The sequence below is a fragment of the Cupressus sempervirens genome, chromosome 10, assembly GCF_028749045.1.
Source record: "Cupressus sempervirens isolate cs-2001-9-10 chromosome 10, ASM2874904v1, whole genome shotgun sequence".
In the NCBI taxonomy this organism is placed as follows: Eukaryota; Viridiplantae; Streptophyta; class Pinopsida; order Cupressales; family Cupressaceae; genus Cupressus; species Cupressus sempervirens.
Genome location: NC_143127.1, coordinates 649,172,153 through 649,194,148, shown reverse-complemented (window position 1 = coordinate 649,194,148; position 21,996 = coordinate 649,172,153). Strand labels below are relative to the sequence as shown.

At 35.3% G+C, this 21,996-nt stretch overlaps 1 protein-coding gene across 1 annotated transcript in view; it reads right to left on the bottom strand.

Annotated features, from left to right (window-relative positions):
• Positions 1-21,996, bottom strand: part of LTO1 (NAD(P)H dehydrogenase (quinone)s) — a 155,433-nt gene that overhangs the window by 38,161 nt on the left and 95,276 nt on the right. The window contains exon 5 of the mRNA XM_089802969.1: positions 5,491-5,638. Within this exon, the coding sequence (XP_089659095.1) occupies positions 5,491-5,638 (148 nt within the window). The remainder of the gene's footprint in view (positions 1-5,490; positions 5,639-21,996) is intronic.

The window sequence follows — 21,996 nt, the reverse complement described above, 5'->3', positions numbered from 1 at the left end:
TCCTATGTACCTTGGATGGTGGGGTCTTGTCACTTCCAACTTGTTTCCTTCCTTATAGTCAACACTGGTAATGTACCATGGATCGGAGGTTTCTGTAGATGTGGAAAGGTGGTACCTTTGTATGTTTGAGTGGCGGTATTTATTGATGATGTGGGACCCCTTCTACCACGCAATTCTGATGTATCTTCTCCGGTGATGAGTATTGGTTTGGATTTCTTCGTGAAGGATTTATCTTTGTTTCTATTGTCTTCTTTGGAGCTCGATATTCAACTGTCAGCTATCCTTTATTCACTTGATGAAGCATAACCACTTGCATTCAAGAAAAGTTAAAGACGTGGTTTGTATCAATCCAATTTGTGTCTTTTGTCACATAAGGACCCCCACTACAAGGATGGGTAGCGAAGCTTTAGGATGTAGCCCCTAACTGTGCCAACTTGAATGCATACAATGAGAATCTTACTAGACTTGTTATGTGTTGATGTCAGTTTTAATACCAAATAAAATATTAGCAATTGAATATCTGATACGGAGTATCAAACACACAATTCCTCTTTTGAAAAGTTAATACTCATGGGACATGAGAATAACTCCAATGTTCCTTACACCCGTGGATACTAACTCAGTATATCGATGTGATTTGCTAGTAATCACGTAGGCAGGCTTACATTATTCCTTCAAGAACAACTTGGATTTTGGGATGATGGTAATGGTGATTCGGTACGAGTGCCAGATGATGTTGATGGTGATGGAGGGTGAGTGTTCAAATGGCTTATGCTTTCTTAACCTTCTTCAAAACCTCGACTAATCAACTACTCGCTATTCTACTCCTACTCCTATGAATGGAAAGGTTAGCAAATGGACGGGGATCGAATCTAATGAAAGTTTACTAGTGGCTCCACCCTCATAGATGCAATGATTCAAAGGAAAAAGAACTAGTTTACCACACAAGGCTTCCCCAACAAGCCACTAGGATGCTAGTGGCCTAGTTATAGATCCCTATCAAACATCTACTAATATCACCATACAATTAGCCATCTGCTTCTACTCTAGCAACATGAAATGAAATCCTACTTTTAATTTGAGAGATGAGAAGAACCATGCAATACACCAAAATGATCATGTATATCCACCATGCAAGCCACAACAATGAATAGAGAACAATTTTGATAGTATTTTGGCAACAATTCTCCAACATAACTCCCTCACAAATGAGAGTAAAATGGCCTTATATAGAGGCCCCAAATTACAATGAATGGCCGAGATTAAGAGGCAAAATCAAGGGCCAAGATTATATCTTACAAACCCTAATTAGGGTTACCATTATTCAACCAATTACATGAGGGCACCAACTTTGTGGGCCAATGAGAAAATTACAATAATTTGTCAACCAATGAGAACATAGGACACTTGGCATGATTTGATTGCATGCACATGAAAGTGCCACCTCATCAACCTTATCTTATAAATTTATTCAATCCTTGATATAAGGTGAAGCCTTGGATGCTTGAACTTGTCCTTAGAAACTTTCTCATCACCACTCGAACTTGCTTGTACTTGATGTCCTGACCCTAAAAGGATGAGGTCTTCATGCACTTGGGGTAATCTAGCCTTGGCCTCAATGGCTTCCAAGGATATGAACTTCTTTGCAACTTGAGAACCTTGCTCTTGGCCACTACCTTGAAATCGAACTTAACCCCCCCCATTATCCTTGTCTTCTTGGTCTTCAACCTTCCCATTCGAATTCAACCAAGCTAGCTTGCACAAATATCCAAGCCTTGCCTAGCCTCAAATATTTTCAAATCTCTTCTACTAATCCGCTCTTTCTTGAAGTTGCGGGGCTTCTTGAATCTTAATCTTCAATCAAATTTGCCCTTGACCTGATTTCATTCTTCACCAAAGCTCAAACTTCAACCTTTGTTGGCTTGCAATCAAATAGAAAGGCTAGGACCCCATGTGGAATTGCTTCTAGTTTTGCACTGCCCTAAGTTGTAATTCTAGATTTTCACTTGTAATTCTAGCCCAATCAAATTTGCCCCTTCCATTTGCAATTTCATCAATAAAGAAGTACATCTAGTTTTCGGATTGCATACCTTGAGCTAGGCCCATGATCCGGCTGAGAAGCACCATGAGATCGCCATATTCTGATTTGAAATCTGCCACTATGAGCCTCGATGATCTGGTGACTCCTTTCTTTCCTTCATGTAGCCAATTTTGCTTTTGTAGATCTTTTCCATGGGGAATTGTCCTTCCTTTAGTCTGTCCTTTACCTGCATCATATTTACTGTACCGATATTGGTCTCGGTTATTTGCCTCATTTTCGAAAAGAAAGTTGTTTTGGGCATCATATCCTCTTTTTCTTTCTTAGTATTTGTTCCCTTAGGGTTCTTGCTTGCACTAACATCTACCATCCTAAACAATTATTTTTGCCCCTTCGTTCTAAGTGATTTTGGACTATCCTTATCGATCTCCATCCTTCTTTCTATCGATGGATTCTACACTTATTTCTGCCTCGCCAAGTCCTATCACTACACTTATCAATCTTCAATCTTCAACCTAGGGGTGGGACTACCACTTATTTTTGCCTCTTCGTTACCTTAGGATGGACTACACTTATATCTCCCAACTTCAACCTATGGTGGTTTAGCTTATTTCTGCCTCGCCAAATGCTCTATCATGAATTCTACATTTATCAATCTCCAATCTTCAACCTAGGATGGGATGATGAAGTGGTGGATGATGAATGCAAGAAGAACCAAGAAAAGAAAAACTAGATAAGAACAAAAGAGCGAAATCCGCTTAAGGACCACTTTCAACTCTAAATGAATTGAACTTACCATTACCAATGGTCGGGTCTTCTTTTGAATTTAGGATCAGACCTAAGAATTTCAAGCCCCTTGCAAATATTGATGCCCTAGCTGAAAAAATCAGAATTCTGCCCACTTGAAATTGCCCGTGCATGTGCCAAAAAATCAAACTTTAATCACATATTTCCTTTGCCAAATAATACTGTCCAGATCTGATGCAAAATCACAACTCCTGAAGAAAATAAAACTTCCACAAATTTTGGCTCCACAAAATTCGCAGCTCTCTATGGAAATCAGACATCAATCAAGAATCATGTAGGGCAAGGAAAATCAGATCTACCTTATAAAAACTGCCAAGAACTGCCCTATAAAAAAAAATGCCAAGGAAGAAAAGTTGTTCCCATATGCAAATCTGCCCTTTGCCAAAAATCGTCCAAAGAGGAAGAGCTACTCTAAGCATGGAAGAGGAAGATGGAAGAATGAGGAGACAGGGGGAAGGAGAGCCTTCTTATACCCAATTCACTTGCCTTCCCTAGCTGGCCGAATTGCACCTAAGAGAGGAAAAAAAACAAAAAACATTAATTAGTGCACAATCTGGTCCCAATTAAATGATAAGCCAAAAATTAATTTTGCCACAATGAGATTTGCATTATTAAATTGCCAGTTAGACCAAAATTGCAAAAATAAAATTAATAAAGCCTTGGAGATGCTAAATGTTTTCATTTAATGACGATTTAGTAATTAATATATCATTAAAAATCGGACTTGGCAAGCCAAAATTGATTTTTACAATTTTAAATTACTAATCTCTTTAAAGATTTTAAAATCTTCAAGGCAAAATTAACCCATTTAATGCCAATTTTTGCAATTTAATCTAAATCGATTTTGCTATGCAATTTTATTTTTATTTTTTTTACCAAAATAAATCATTTCTCTAACATCCAAAATCGATTTTTTCAATTCAATGTCACCATCATAAAATTTTCTTTTCACCAAAAAATTAAAAAATTTCCAAAACAATTAAATCTAAAAAAAAAATTATTTTGAAAAAATGCTTAAGATTATACAATTACATCCAATTTTCAAAATAAATCGTCGAAGTCCAAAAATTTGTAAATTTATCCTGCCGAATATTGTTCTAACCATCGAAAAAATGTCGTCTTTGAAATTTGTTCAGCTTAAGGATAAAATTGCCAGTTCCGAAAAATCGAGCTAAGACCAAGTGAAAAATAAATTTAACCTCCTCCCTCTTGACCCGAAGGCGTCCAAGGCGTAAAATTTTCCAAAATCGAAAATTTTTGGACAACTTCAAAAAATTATTGACAGGGCAATCAAAAAAAGGGGGGGTTCCCAAAAATTTAGGGGTGATGGTGTGAAAACCTCACAACACTACGGCTGAAAATAGTGATGATGGCATCCCTACAAATGGTACATCTAGTATGAGTGGAACCACTTTGGGTTCAAACAATCTTGAACATGCAGCACTTGAAAATGAAAATCCAATAACAATTTTTTGATAATCCTTTTGATGATTGATGAATCGTGAACCAAATTTTGTAATTGTAATGGTTTTCCTTGGAATATTGAACATATACATATATGATATGGCTTATTTGAATATTTTTGAACAATCAATTGGCATTTTATTTAGCTTTGGCATTTGGCACTGATCAACGATGAAGTATCGTCCAATCAAATGATTTATTTTTGCATATTTCTTTAGTTTTTTTGTTGTTTTTTTTTGTATATATATATATATATACACACATCCCCTATCCCACGTACTTAAACCTCCCAAAAAATGTTTGATATCTGTACCCGTATCCATACCAGCAACTTCGTATCAAAGAGATGGACAATTGAAGTGCTTAAAAAAGATGAACAGTGTTGTTTCAAAAGGCCCATCCCATTTAATGTCATGATCTATCATAAGAGCAAAATTATCATATGAAAATTATAAGGCAACAATTGAGACTTTATATTATTATTTTCAACACAACCTCCTTCACCATGTCATGGCATCTATGGTGAAGGGAGAAATTAACTTTGTGACAATTTTAAACCGAGAATTGAAACATATGCATTTATCAGCCCACTAATTGTCATCACCACCCTAATAACAGAGCTCTTGATATAACTGTGTGGCCTGCCCATAGTGTTTGAAATTCCTCCCTATCTATAGTACCTGCACCTTCTCTATTATATCAAATTTGTGATCAATGTAATTTTAGAATGACAATTCCAGAATTGAGCACTAATGCTTCATTTTCGTCAGTTTCATGCTAAAATTGAAGATTCCAGGATTATTTATTATCTCTGTGTTTTGTGCGTGCAACTTAATTATGTCTGATATGCATTCATATGTCTTCTATACATTGTTGACTAATCTGCATAGGCTATACTGGTATTTCGTATTTACAAAGTGTGTTAGGTTTCAAGAATCAAATGTCACAAGTTGAGGTTACATCCACGTGCCAAAAAAAGTAGGATCAAATATTTGAACTCAAATGCACCTTTTAAAGCACTCTTGCAGAATTGATTGTGCATATTAACAACATCAGAGTCGTGAGCACAACTAAAGCAAAGTCAAACTCAGGAAACAGCATGCAACAATAGATAAGCAGTTTGCTATTTAATGCTACCGCTTTCTTCAAATTGAAAAAATCTTCAGAATGCTCAATGTTACCTGCTTCTGTTCGAAACAATGAGAGCACCAAAAAGCTCCATATAATTTAGCTCCCACTGAATGGAGATGCTTTGCAAGTGAAATCGCAACTGGACTGGATTGAGTTGTAACAACTGGCTCCACTGGTGGCAAGTCAATATTATCTATCCTGTTCATACAATAAACCTTATCAAAAATAAAGAGAAAATAAATGATTAAATCATGCAAGCATGCATAAGCTGTATAAGTTTATAACACATTAGAGAAGGTTATCTTAATTCTATAGTGTAGATTGAAATCAAGGAAGAGGTGCAAGATTAATTATGTTCATTTCATTATAAGGATCATAATCTAGCAAAAAAAATAGTTTGACTTTCAGTTCAAAATAGTTTGAGACATCTCTTGATGCTGATTGGATAAATGAATAAGGAGCTAGGCAAATGGATACTACTATTGGAGAATTATGAGTTGTTTGAACAGGGGAATGCCAGGGCTCACATGCTGATAGAGTAATGAATCAGAAAAGATTCATGAACTGCCTAACCACAAAGCTGGAATACTAAACTGGGGCAGTCTCTTCTGTCACAACCAGATGAGTAGAACAAGTATATAATAACTTTAAGCATCCAGTAAAATCTGACAGATTTATGTTCCTAAGGAAGGATAAAAAGTTTATCTATTACATTCACTGACTTGAGGATAGACCTTTTTTGTATAATTTGAACCCTGTTGACAGATGATGTGTAATTATCAATAGATAGGTTTGTAATGGATGCAAACCTCTGCTTGGGCTCTGAATTATGTATGTGTTCTCATTCCTTCTTTTGTTCTGATATGCATTATATAATTAGTCTACATTATTGCTAAGCAACTTTTAAAAGCCTCAGTGACAGCACCTACTGCCGTTTGCAATATAAAGAGTAGGAAATGAAGTGCCCTGGCACAAAAGAAATCCAGGAAATTCATCTTTAACTCCAGAAGTATTCATCAAGAGATGTCCTCTAATGATGTTATCATTTGTGTTTTCTGTTTTTCATAAGCTTCTTAAAATTTTAAAATTTATTTTTGAAACTTTGCCTAATATGTATTCTGGTTAGACACTTGGAGGAAATCCAACAGAAGCTTGACAAGTTAGAGAGAGCTTAAAGACTGTGCAACCTAACTACAGTGTACAAGTGTGAATCTTAGACTTGCAACCCTTGGGAGAGAAATTACAAGAACAATGTTTTTCTTTCAAAAATCTTACATGGACATTGCTGAAATTTGTATGATCAATTTGGCATCCAAAATATTCATCGTAACAAACATATGTGATACATATAAGGAACAATTCAAATGAAAAATTAAATGAGAGAGGTTAATAACAACAAAATAAATATCAATCTAACATAAGAACTGAAAAGTAAACAAGAAAAAGAAACTCAAATACTCCAACAATATCTTAATGAATATAGAATGCCAACAGCATCGACAAGCTCAAAACATAAATAGGTTCCAGCTTCAGCCAGAAAGGACAATGCCCTAAATTCTCCAAGATCTTTGGAGATCACCTACCACTCTATCGTAAAATGTCAATTCCCAATCCACAGCAATGCTATCAAAACAAAATATGGACAATTACAAATGTTGCTGACAGCCTAGACTGTTAATTTTTAGAGCATACGAATTTCCATTTTGTACTTCATTTGCTCCACAAATTTCTGCATGTTGATTTTATGATCATGCAACTTCAAATCCCATGCTTGAGGAAGCTCCATAAAAGTGTGAACTGTATAGAAATCATCTTCCCTCGTTGCTATAGTAGGAAAATGTCAAGAATATTGTTTGGCTTCCATTGTGTCATTATCATTTAGCCACTCTTGAGGGATGAGGCTGCAGCAAATGCCCAGTGGTCATTCATTTGTCAGGAAGTGTGCATCCAACAGTCAATTATATATGCCTTGCTAACACAGCAGTCATTTTTATAACAGACTTTGTAGACATTAACCACAAGCAATATGTTTCAAGCTAGAGGACAGCAACAGGTACAGGTGTCATCGAACTTGATGTGCAAAGGGAAATATAATTTGGATTGTTGAAAGCTAGACCAAGTAAAATTATGCATTCACACCTTTCTTCAAATATTAGGACCTAATCCTATATTTTTTTATAACATATTTGAGAAGTATTTGAGAGGACTAACATGATTACAAGTTACCAATTTAAAAATGAATTAATCAATCTGAGGATTTTGGTAACATATAGACTCCAGAGCTTCATATCATGATTTAAATCGAGAGAATTCATTTGAAGGATTGCCTGATCAAGAATAATTTTCTCTCAACTTAAAGTCAATATCCTCTCTAAATTGGGTCACATCTACTTAGCTCTGTTTCTTCTTTCTCCAGTAGGGATTTATTACGTGTTGCATTTAACATGTCATTATTTTATGAGTTTCTTGAACAAATCACACCACAACAAAACAAATTGATACAACTGTGGGCACTTAGTACTAATCTTTAAAAGTCCAATCCTTTGGTTGCCAACCAATTACATAGAATTCAAATGGCTTTATGAATTTCAAACAAGAACCCCTGCTGCTCCAAAGATGCTTCTGATTCTGGCGCAATTTATGCAAATCTGACCATTATCATGTAAATGAAATTCAAGCACTGGATAGAAATCTAGTACAAGTGATTTGATATTATCTAGACAGATGTCACTAACAAGAACAATTGGATCAATTCTTAACCAAAGCACCTTATGGATTTTTGTATTCGAACTTTTACAGAGTTCAAATAAGAACCTCTTCTTCCTCAAAGACAATCAAAGAAAGAAGGGCACAAAATGTGGTTTCTGTATGATGACAGCACAATGAGTCTAGGTAAATGAGAAAACAAATCGATGCACTCACAAAGCTTCTTCAGAAAAATATTTTCAATCTACCAAATTCTCCTATCACTGACTCCTCTTCCAAAAATCACATAGGAAAGGGAAAGGCTCTCATAGCTACACTTCCTTCTTCAGCTCAATAAACATGGATACTAGATTTGAGTGCTACACACCAGATGACCACATTGGGAGACTTATTCTCCATCATTTGACCAAGTTCTACTTCTCGAATTCACATGGATGATAACACTTTGGTGTATGTTCTTGGGCTCAATTCTATTTACGTGGAAAGAGGAATATTCAACAATGTTCTATGTATTTGATCCTTGTCAACAAATATAGTCATCTACCAAATCACTCATATATGATCAGGAAAGAAGGTTGATTTTACTCATAATACAGTCATGACTTAGATCTTAATGATACATTCTTAGTTGTACTTTTCTTACTTGTTCTCAAACTTTGTCTGATTCACCTTCTAGGGCACTTCTTACTTCCACCAATAATGTTAAAACTGTCAGTAAACCATGGATTGATTGTTTGGGCAATTGAACTACAGATACATTCAACAATTGAGCACACATGACATGGTGAGAAGACCTCCCAAAGTCTTATTTTCTAATGGTGTTTGTCAAGGTTGTGTCTTACACAACCAATGCGAAGAAAAGAATGCCAAAAGAAAAAACTAGAGAGCTTCTATAATACAAAAGTTGATGCATAAACAAAGAAATCTTTATTCAAAAATTCTTAGTCCACTATGTTAATTCCGTAACTTTCAATCATGCTGATCTGATTACAGATCGTACTAATGTGATCTTGCATTAAATTGGTCTGAAGCCATTGTCTTATCCTCTTAATAGATATTGGCGCCTATCTTGAAGTACTAGTTTAAGGACTAACTAATCACCTTGGTTAGTTTAGGTACTAAACTAATTATTGCATGGAAAGTCGCCAATTTTGAGAGATGAGTCAAAGCAAACTTTGGAAGGGACATGTCCTTTGTAAGGACATGCCCCTTGATCTCTATATTTAATAAGGGTGTGGTTGAAGTTTAAGGACACACAAGAAACAAGTCTACTCCTTAATCAATACTGCCCTAAGACAACTTGCAGAAGTTAAAAGCATTTCCAGAATTATATCTCTCCATTCATTCAAGACTGTATATTGAAGATTATCTACAACAAGCATAAAGAAGGTACAATCTAAGTCTGATTCATAACAGAATTTTGCAAAAACTTTACATGGTATCAGAGCTCTGGTAGTCGAACCTAGGCTCTGCAAATTAAATAATCAGACTTGATATATATCTAGCATCATTCTCCCATTTTCAATGGCATACACAATCAAACCCAAGGACAGGTTTGATGGGAAAGAACACTTTGATGCTTGGGAATTCAGAATCATGATGATTTTTGAAGAAAATGATGTAAAACAATTTGTTGATTCAGCATTCGGACAACCTACTATTGAACCTCATAAAACTATTTGGAGTAAAGGAAACAGGAAAGCCATGCAGATCATATTAGATAGAGTGGAAAATGATATAGTACCCATGCTAATGAAATATCAGACAACATTTGATATGATGAATGCAACTAGAGTTCTCGCACTAAAAAGGCAACTAAATCATATACAAATAAGAGAGAATCAATGAATTCTTACTTCCTGAGGGTTGCCAGTCTAAGAGATTGACTTGCAAGTATAAGAACCATCATTAATGACACGGAACTAACATTGATGGCTATAGATGGATTACTAGATTCATGGGAAACATTCGCACAAGGAGTAAGTGCCAAAGATAATCTTCTTGACTTCAATAGACTTAAGGGAGATTGTCTTCAAGAAGAACCCAGAAAACTTAAGAAAGGGGGAAAATTGAAGCTTGAAGATGAAGAACTTCATGTTCTTAATACAAATTCCTATAGAGGCAAGAAGAAGCACTTCAAGAAGAAAAAGGGTAATCAAAAGAATGACAAACGTAAGAAAGATCTATCCAGAATAAAATGTTTCAGATGCAAAAAGTTTGGACACTAAAGATCCAATTGCCCTAAAAATTCTAAAGAGCAAGTGAATTGTACAAACATTACTAGGGAAGAAGTTAACTATGATCCTGAGAATCATGTATTGTATTCGGCACTATCAAATGAAGTCTCAAGTAAGGCAAGTGTGATTGATAGTGGATCATCTCGACATATTACAAGATACAAAGAAGCACTAGACTCTATATTAGAAAAGGTTAATGGCAAGGTCACCATTGATGATAATTTAGCACATTCCGTCAAAGGAATTCGAAATTGCACCTTGAAACTAAAGTCAGGTAGTTCTCTTCTTCTCAAAGGAGTACTATATGTACCAAGAATAAAAAGGAATCTAATCTCGGTTATAGCACTTGAAGATGATGGACATAATGTCGCATTCATGGACGGTAAAGTCATAACTTGGGCTAAGAACTCCTCATTTAAGAATACAGAATTGATTGGTGAAAGAAAAGGGTATTTGTATGAATTAAATTCAGAACCTAGTCGACCTATTCAAGCCTTAATTCATGAAGTTGATATAAATGAAATATGGCACAAAAGGTTAGGACATCTAAATTTCAAAACCTTATCAACTATGGAGAAGATGGTTACTGGTCTACCTAAACTGAATAAAGATCACTCAAGCATATGCAAAGGATGCGCTTTGGGTAAGAACACCAAAAGTCCATTGATAGCACTAGAAAAACTAACAATGTTTTGGAATTAATCCACACAGAATTATGTGGACCTATGTTCGTTCCTTCTCTTGGAGGATTCTGGTACTATATACTTTTTATAGATGACTTCTCTAGGAAAACCTGGATTTACTTCTTAAAATGCAAAGAATCTGAAGAAATCCTAAAGAGATTTCAAGAATTTCAAACCTTAACTGAAAACTTATCACGACATAAAATTAAAACTCTTAAGACTGATAATGGAGGGGAATATACCTCAGATTTGTTTAAAGAGTTTTGTAATGAAACAGGAATTAAGAGGGAGTATACCGTTACTTATAACCCACAACAAAACGGGGTAGCAGAAAGGAAGAATATAACAATTATAGAAGCTGCGAGAGCTATGATATTTGATCAAAATCTAGAATATTATCTTTGGACAGAAACCTCTTGTACTGTTGTCTATATTCAAAACTGAATTCCTCACTCCTACTTCAGAGATAAAACTCCTAAACAAGTCTTTACTAAGGTTAGACCCAATATAAGTCATCTTAGGATTTTTGGATGCCCTGTATATATACATGTTCCAAAAGAAAAGAGAACTAAGTTAGAACCGTCCGAGAGGAAAGGTATTTTTGTAAGGTATAGTGAAACATCTAAAGCATATAGGATTTTCATACGTAGTCAAAAAAATACAAAACTTATTAAGGATGTAATTTTTGAAAAAGATTTAGCATTCAAAAGAGCCCTAAGTTCTGAAGATCCTTCTCCCTTACCTAGTTCTCAAAGAAATATTGAATCTAAGTCTCAAAGGGAGAACATTGAAGAAATTGAAGATGAAATTCAAAATCTCAATCTTGAAGAATCTCAAAATTCTAAGAAAAGACCACTTTGGATCATTAAGACAGTAGAGGAAGCACAAGACTTCGCTGCACCATCCGGAACAATCAGAGAAAGCAAAAGACCCAAAAGATTTTCTAGTTATATAGCAAATATGAATGATTTGTCTAAATCAGAACCAACCAATGTTTCGGATGCTATTAAACATACAGCTTGGAAGGGTGCTATGAAGGAAGAATACCAATCCATTATGAAGAATGATGTTTGGAAAATTGTTCCTAGACTCGAAAGAAAATCTGTTGTTTCTTCCAAGTGGATATTTTTAAAAAAGCATGTTGCTGACGGTAGCATTGAAAAATATAAAGCCAAATTTGTAGTCAGGGGATTCTCATAGAAAGAAGGGATTGATTATGAAGAAACCTTTGCTCCTGTTGCCAAATACACCTCTATAAGAGCAGTCGTAGCAATTGCAGCATCGAAGGGATGGAAAGTACATTAGAAGGATGTAAAAACAACATTTTTGAATGGAAAGATTATAGAAAAGGTATACTTGGAGCAACTTGAAGGATTTGAAACTCATGATCCTAAAGTTTTTGTTTGCAGGCTCAAGAAAGCTCTCTGTGGGCTTAAACAAGTTCCAAGGGCTTGGTATGAAAGAATTGATAAGTATCTCACCAGCTTAGGATTCTCCAAAAATGAAGCCGATCCAAATCTATATTATAAAAGGGATAAAGATGATATGATAATTTTAATACTGTATGTTGACGATTTACTAATAACAAGTGATGATCATCTCATAGATCAATGCAAGAAAGATCTAATCAGAGAATTTGAGATGAAAGATTTGGGACTCCTTCATTACTTCCTAGGATTGGAAGTACAGCAAAATTCTAACAACATTATACTTAATCAAAGTAAGTATACATTAGATATCTTGAAGAGATTTGGAATGTGGAACTACAAATCTGTCTTCTCCATTGGAGACTCATCTATATAAACTTAAAGAAGCAGCAACAGAATCACCTTCCATAAATTCTACTCTCTACAGACAGATGATTGGGTCCCTTATGTACTCGATAAATACAAGACCTGATATTTGCTATGTTGTTAACGCCTTAAATTAGTTTATGTGTGAGCCAAAGGAGATTCACCTAGTTGTAGTCAAACACATTATGAGATACTTACAAGGCACTCTTAACCTTGGGCTTAAATATGAGAAAGTTGACTTGGATTTACATGGATTCACAAACTCAAATTGGGGTGGAAGTGTTAAGGATAGAAAAACTACTTCAAGATGTTGTTTCAGTTTAGGATTAGCAATGATATCATGGATATGCAGAAAATAGTATTCAGTAGCACAAAGTTCCACAAAAGCCGAATACATTGCAGCAGCGATGGCCTCTCGGGATGCAGTTTGGTCGAGAAAGTTACATGTGGGATTATTTGGTCATGCCATGAATCTTACGATTATTCATTGTCATAATCAGAGTTCCATCAAGCTTTCTGTGAATCCATTTTTCCATGACAGGTCCAAGCATAGCAAAATTCCTTACCATTATGTAAGAGATATGGTAGACAGAAATACTGTAAAATTAGAATACGTTTGCACTGCAGATCAGACAACAAATATTCTCACCAAACCTCTCTCTCGACTGAAGATAGATCACTTCAAGAAAAGACTTGGTATGGTTGAATTGTAATTCATTTGTATTCTTTAAATTATTAGCAAAATAATTTTATTGTCAAGCTATTGACTGTTATGGGCTCCACCATTTGAATTCATTATTTTAGAGGTGACGATCTCTGAGATAACGAACACTTGTATGAAAGACATTATGAGAGATGACGATCTCTTAGATAATGTGCTAAACAGTAGAGTTCTACTGTAAGATCTAGATGAGTTCAAGATCACATTGTGATGTAGACATTGCTATGTCTATAAATCACAATTTGGATAAAGGAAGAATTTTATTATTCTTTGGAGTTTATCCTGTGTTCTGGTAGATCTTAACTTAGGATCATGTTGTAATATAAGAATACCAGTACCTATGAGTCACAACTTGAATAAATGAAGAATGTAATTATTCTCCGAATTTATCTTGTATATTGTATTATTTGCAATATTGTTATCACTAATATCAATGATATGCCATATCACAGGTTTAGTAATATGACTGTATCATTTGTTCAATGATACCACATGCTAAGAAGATTCAAATAGATATAGAATATCAATCCTTGCTTGTTCATCTTAATTGATGTTGCTAGATAAGATATCTCTCAATATGATTATCAAGTTAAGAGAGAATGTTAATTCCATAACTTTCAATCATGCTGATCTGATTACAGATCTAACTGATTTGATCTTGCATTAAATTGGTCTTAAGTCATTGTCTTATCCTCTTAATAGATATCAGTGCCTATCTTGAAGTACTAGTTTAAGTACTATCTAATCACCTTGGTTAGTTTAGGTACTAAACTAATTATTGCATAGAAAGTCACCGATTTTGAGAGATGAGTCAAAGAAAAATTTGGAAGGGACATGTCCTTTGTAAGGACATGCCCCTTGATCTCTATATTTGATAAGGTTGTGGTTGAAGTTTAAGGACACACAAGAAACAAGTCTACTCCTTAATCAATACTGCCCTAAGACGACTTGCAGAAGTTAAAAGCATTTCCAGAATTATATCTCTCCATTCATTCAAGACTGTATATTGAAGATTATCTAGAGCAAGCATAACGAAGGTACAATCTAAGTCTAATTCATAACAGAATTTTGCAGAAACTTTACACACAACAATTTATTTTCTTTATCATGAGAATTAAGTCTTTAAAAGTTCCAATATTTCAAGGCCCTTGTAAAGAAGCAATAAGAGAAAAAATAAAATAATGCTAAGGCATATGTGGATTGACTTCAGGAGTTTTGTGCCACACATAGATTGATCTTCAATACACAATTCTGTATAATCCACAACAAAACACATTTGCAAAGATGAATAATTGTTGCTTGAAAGATATACACAATTGCATGATATACATTCACAATCACTAACACAACAATGTTGAGTTGAGGCCATTTACTATGCTAACTATGTTCAAAACCATACTTCACACAGTCTTGAAAGTTGTCTCACTAATAGATGCTTGAGGTGGTTGTAAACTATCAATCAAGTACTTCAGACTTTTTACCTTTCCTTAATGGACGCATATTCCCATAGATAAACACGAGACTACAAAGCCACAAAGAAAGTATTGCATTTTGTGGGTTTCTTAATGGATCCAAAGAGTATCATCTATTGCATCCAAATACTCATCAAGTGACCACTACAAGAATTGTGAAATTTGAGCATCACCTTTTCAATAAAGGACTAACCCCCTCCCTTCCCCCATCTTTAAGACTTCACCTTCCAATCTTGTATATTCCATACAGAAGCCAACTAAACCTACTACTACACTTCTACTTTTGATTCCCAAGATGATGTAGGGTGCATGCACTTTATTAGGAATCCTTTGCTAGCATAATGCTGATGATACTACATTGGGGGAGTATCCTAAGCATTGTAGAGTATTGATATGTTGCATTCATGACTGTATTTGTCATTGATGTCAACATAGCAATAATTCTATTAAGACTAGAACAATAGCAGTCAATAATCTTAGTATGCGCAGAAGTTGAGGAAGTTTTAGACGATGCACAGTGGAGGACATGTTCTTGAGGTTGTCTTGATGATGTGGTTAAAAGGACTAAGTCTGATTCGATGTTGTACGGAAGTTACACTTGTTTTACTGGAAGCAATGCAAAAACAGAGCATTGGAAAACAGAGTTCTGACGATCTATCGCTATCTTTCCTCTGAGATGTAATGAAAAGATGCGCAGTTACACAATGATAGACGACAGTCGTGTGATGATGCCAGCGTGTGCACAAGACATGGTTTCACACATGTGAAGTTTTGCATAGACTATGAGCCAACAGTGTTGTTACAATTGTGAATTAATTAATTATTTTATTTTAATTAATTGGGACAGCCTCAAGGCCGACTCAAGGAATTATTATGGAGATACGATATAAATGAAAGTTGTTTTCCTTGTTTGTATGTAGTTTTGATGAAGAGGATCAAGTAGAATGCGAAGTATTAGTGCACAGTGCGAGGAGCAGAATGCTTGCTAAATGCGTGTAAGCGATCCAAAGGATCATTAAATGCACAGTATGAGATTTGGTTACAAGATCTAAAGGAGCAGAAGTCCGGTTGACAGGACAAAGACAGAGGAAGGAAGTACATTTCATTTTATTATTCTGCAAGGAATAATACAGAGATCATTTGGAAAGTGAGTTATTTGATCTTACCTTGAAGTTGTTTGTGCAGTGGGTCGAGTTGTCTTCCACAACTTCTAACAAGGTTGGCACAACTCCTAACAGGGTTGGAATCTCCTAACAGGGATTCAAAATCTCCTAACAAGGACTCATATGCATTGAATGTTGTAACAGACTCCTAACAAGGTCTTTTCTCTAACAAGGAATATTTATATTAGTGCATCATCTTGTGGGTACCATTCCCACCGAGGTTTTCCCTCTGATCAAGGGTTTCCCTAGTTAACATATCTGGTGTAAATCGTGTATGAGTATCTTGTTGTGGTTTCAGTTAACTTTACTCATTTGATTAAGATTGTTTAAAGTTAATGATTATGATAATAGTTGTATAACTGATTCACCCCCCCCCCCTCTCAGTTATATCGGTGGACTATATATTCTACCAATTGGTATCAGAGCATCATGTCCTTGAAGATAAGGCTTAATAGCTTTGGGAGATCATTTGTGAATATGTTCAGGAAAGATAGTCTGAGATTCGATGGGGCCAACTATGATAGTTAGAAGGAAAAGATGAAGACTCATCTACTATGCATGGGTCCAAGATATTGGCTTTTGACGAAAGCTAAAAAGACAATTGTTGAAGAATCAAAGCTAGATGAATGCAGTGAGGGAGAAAGAGATTTGTTCATGTGTAACATGAGAGCCAAAGAAGCCCTACTGTCAGCTCTTCCAAAAAATAAATACAATCAGGTAAAGACATTTCAAACTTCTCATGAAATTTGGAAAGCATTAGAAGTTACTTTTGAAGATGATGATCATGCAAAAAGAATGAAATTGCAAAATTGGATTTGTGCATTTCAAGATGCTAAGATGATGGAAGATGAATCCATCAGAAATTATGTTGGTAGAATATCAGAAATTGTCGCAGGTATTTGATCTCTTGGTGGAACTAAACAAGATGATGAGGTTATATGGAAGATCTTGAAAAGTTTATCACCACCATTCAAGCAAACAACTCAGATGATTCAGGTAGTAATGCCTTGCACCAAAGATTTCACAAAGTAAGCATTGCTTGGAAGATTAGAATCTGTAGAAGCAGAAATGAGACAGTTTGGAGAATTAGCCAGAGTTGAGATAGCTTTCAGTGCTATGAACATTCGACCTAATATGTCAAGAAGTACAAGTGCAAAAGGAGACTTTGCCAGTAGTAGCAGATTTGAAGAAGATAAGAAGATTGAAGAAGGAATAGCCCTTTTGGTAAGAAGAGAGAAAGATGGTAAGAAAATCTTTAAGTGTTGGACTTGTGATGAATATGGTCATTATGCATCTAAATGTCCTAAAAGAGAGAAAAAGTTTAGAGGAAAATTTAAGCCTAGAAGAGATAAAGATAGAAATTGTTTATATGCTAATGAGGACGAAGAATCTGATGAAAAAGATCAAAGTGAAAGTGATGATAAATTAGGATTTGAGGCTATCAAGGAAGATGATCTTGATAGAGAAATTAGAGAAGAGAGAGCTCTAGTTACCCAAGTTGAAAAGAAATCAAATTGGATAATTGATAGTGGATGTTCACATCACATGACTGGTGATATGACCAAATTTGTCAAGTTCAAAAATCATGATGTAGGTATTGTTAGAGTTGGTAACAACGCAACCTGTCGCATTACAAGGATTGGATCTATTACTCTTGATGGTAAAACTAACACTAATGATGTTTACTTTGTTGATGGTTTGAAACATAATTTGTTAAGTGTTGGACAGTTGGTAGACAAGGGATATCTGTTATAGTTCACAGAGAAGGCTTGCATTATCAAAAAAAAAAAGATGGTAAGCTAACTGGTACTGGAACCAGATCTAGGAGTAATGTATTTCAACTGAATCCTACTAAAATAACATGTTTGGTTGCAAAGGTTGATAATAGTTGGTTATGGCATAGAAGGTTTTGTCATATAAACTTTGATAATATTGTGAAAGTTACCAGTACATTTGTAGAGAGAGATCTGCCTAAGATTATTAAGCCTACTAATGTTGTCTACAAGGAATGTATTTTGGCTAAGTAGAGGAAAGTGTCTTTTCCTAGCAAGAAGTTCTCTACTACAAAGAAATTGGAGATTGTTCACACAAATCTAAGTGGTCCTGCAAGAACCAAAGGATTCTATGGTGAAAGGTACTTTATGATTTTTGTTGATGATTTCACTAGGATGATGTGGGTAGCATTTCTTAAAGAGAAGTCTGAAGCATTTGAGAAATTTAAGATATTCAAGAATTGAGTTGAAAATGAATTTGGTGTCAAGATTAAATGTTTAAGATCAGATAGAAGAGGAAAGTTCACTTCTAGAGAGTTCAACATGTTCTGTGAAGAGAATGGAATCAAAAGACAGTTATCTTCACCTAGAACACCTAAACAAAATGGGATTGTTGAAAGAAGGAACAAGTCAGTAGCTGAAGCAGCAAGAGCAATGTTATTTGAGAATGATGTCTCAAAGACATTTTGGAGAGAAGCAGTAAACACTGCAGTATATACTTTGAACAGAGTATAGACCAGGAAAGGTATGAGCAAGACACCTTATGGGTTATGGTTTGGTCACTCACCATCAGTCAAGTATTTCAAAATATTTGGAAGTGTTACATAAAGAGAGATGATGATATTGGTAAGTTTGATCCTAGAAGCGATGAAGATATGTTTCTTGGTTACTCATTGAAAAGTAAAGCATATAGATGTTTCAACTATAGAACTAAGACAATAGTTGAGTGCACAAATGTAAGGATTGATGAAAAGTTCGATACTAAAGGGAAGATGATAGATTATAACTCTAATGAAGAAAAGGATAATTCTGGAATTGTTAGACAGAATGCTTAAGTTCTTTTTTAGATTAACAACTTGCAAAATGATGTATCTATTGAGCATAGAGAAGAACAGAGATCTGAACCTAGAGAAGAGATAAGAGTTGAGATGTCAACTCCTACTTCCAGCAGAAACATGACAAAGAATCACCCTCCAGAACAGATAATTGGGAGCAAGGATAAAGGTGTGATGACAAGGAACAGAGTGAATGAGGAATTATGTCTAATTTCTCAAGTGGAACCTAAGAGCATAGATGAGGCATGTAAAGATGATCGCTAGATGCAAGCAATGAAAGAAGAACTAAATCAAATTGTAAAGAATGAGATATGGGAATTAGTTCCTAGACTTAAAGACAAAAATATTATAGGACCAAGTGGGTATTCAGAAATAAGATGAATGAGCAAGGAGAGGTTGTGAGAAACAAGGCCAGACTTGTTTGCAAAGGTTACTCGCAACAAGAAGGCATAGATTATGAGGAGACATATGCACTCGTGGCAAGAATGGAAGCAGTAAGGATGTTCTTGGCTTATGCAGCAAACAAGAATTTCAAGACTTATCAAATGGATATCAAGTCAGCTTTTCTGAATGGAGAACTTGAAGAAGTCTACATTGAGCAACTTGATGGATTCCCTCTGACCGAAGATAAAGATTTTGTATGCAGACTAAAGAAAGCACTATATGGTCTGAAGCAAGCACCTAAAACCTAGTATGCAAGGTTGGACAAGTATTTGTCTAAGCTTGGATTTATCAAAGGTACAACCGATGAAAATTTGTATTTAAGAAAAACTGATGATGGTTTGTTTATCATTGTAATATTTGTGGATGACATAATATTTGGAGGAAATGGTAAAGAAAGTGATAAGTTTGCCGAAGAGATGAAAAATGAATTTGAAATGAGCATGATAGGAGAACTAAAGTTTTTCCTAGGATTGCAGATTGCACAGAACAAAGATGGGATATTTATTTCACAAACTAAGTATCTAAAAGATTAGTTGAAAAGATTTGATTTGAAAAGTTGCAAACCTGTTGGTACACCCATGATAATTGGTCACCTAAAGATGAAACACCTACAGTTGAGCAAAAGAAGTATAGATCTATGATTAGAGGATTGCAATATCTAACTCACACCAGACCAGATATAGCAAATGCAGTTGGGATTGTGGCAAGATTCCAAGATGATCCAAAAGAGCATCATTATGCAGTAATAAAAAGGATATTCATATATTTGAAGGGTACATCTAATTATGGAAATTGGTATGATAGAACAAGTGATTTCACCTTGTGCACATATACTGATGCAGATTGGGAAGGCAGTATGGATGACAAAAAGAGCATCAGTGGTGGGCCATTCTTTCTTGAAGATTAGTTTCTTGGTTGAGCAAGAAATAGGACTGTATATCTCAGAGTACAGCTGAGGCAGAGTATGTTGCAGTAGCAAATAACTGTAATCAAGTTATGTGGATGAAACAAATGTTGAAGGATATTGGGATTGAGTTTGCAGAACCTGTTATCATTTACTGTGATAACACAAGTACAATGAGTGTGTCTAAGAATCTAATATTGCATTCTAAGACAAAACACATATCCATAGAGTATAATGTTTTGAGAGAAAAGGCAACAGAGAAAGAAATAAGGTTGGAGTATGTAAGCATTAAAGATCAGATTGCAGATATCTTTAGGAAGCCTTTGTCTAAAGATACTTTTGAGTACCTAAGAGGTATGTTAGGGGTTATGCCCCTACCTACTTCAGAGTAGATGATGCAAGGAGTGCATCAGTCCAGTGGTACAAAGCACAATGGTTAGACTGGACTGAATGCTGATGCTTCCTGAATGGGGGAGTATCTAGTATGTATTGAGTCGTGAAGGACTCTTGGTACTTGGTACTTGGTATTGAACAATGTTTTTGAACACTCGAGCTAGTTGATGATTGGTATATGACAATTGGTATACCTTTGACATTGATGTCAATGGTGGAGAGACTGTACATGAAAAACACATTGAGAGAATGTACACAAGCAATGGGAAGAGAAGCACCTGTTGAGATGGCAATGGGGGAGAGTTATCTCTTTCAGGAGATTTAGAAAGATTCATGTAAGTGTGCAAAAGGAAGTGTAAGTGCGCAGATGCAGTCAGAAAGTATTGTAAGTTATTTACTGTGAACAACTATTGCCGATCCTTAAAAAAAAAAAGAACAGTACAATGTTCCAGAAGATTTCAGATTGATGAAGAGGATTTGAAAAGATGACAACAGCAGAGTACAATTTCGTATTCTTGGAACTTAGATGTTTTTCATCTATGTTTCCATCAATGCCAAAAGGGGAGATTGTTAGCATGAATATTGATGATACTACATTGGAGGAGTATCCTAAGCATTGTAGAGTATTGATATATTGCATTCATGACTGTATTTGTCATTGATGTCAACATAGCAGTAATTCTATTAAGACTAGAAGAATACCAATCAGTAATCTTAGTATGTGCAAAAGCTAAGGAAGTTTTAGATGATGGGCAATGGAGGAATTGTTCCTGAGGTTGTCCTGATGGTGTGGTTAAAAGGACTAAGTCTAATTTGATGTTGTACGAAAGATACACTTGTTTTATTGGAAGTAGTGCAGAAAAAGAGCATTGGAAAACAGAGTTCTAATGATCTATTGCTATCTTTCATCTGAGATGTAATGAAGAGATGTACAATTACACAGTGATAAAGGACAGTCGTGCGATGATGCCAGCGTGTGTGCAAGACGTGGTTTCACATGTGTGAAGTTTTGTATAGACTGCAAGCTGAGAGTGTCATTACAATTGTGAATTGATTAATTATCTTATTTTAATTCATGGGAAAGCCTCAAGGCCGACTCAAGGAATTATTATGAAGATATGGTATAAAGGAAAGTTGTTTTCCTTATTTGTATCTAGTCTTGATAAGGAGGATCAAGTGGAATGCAAAGTATTAGTGTGCAGTGCGAGGAGGA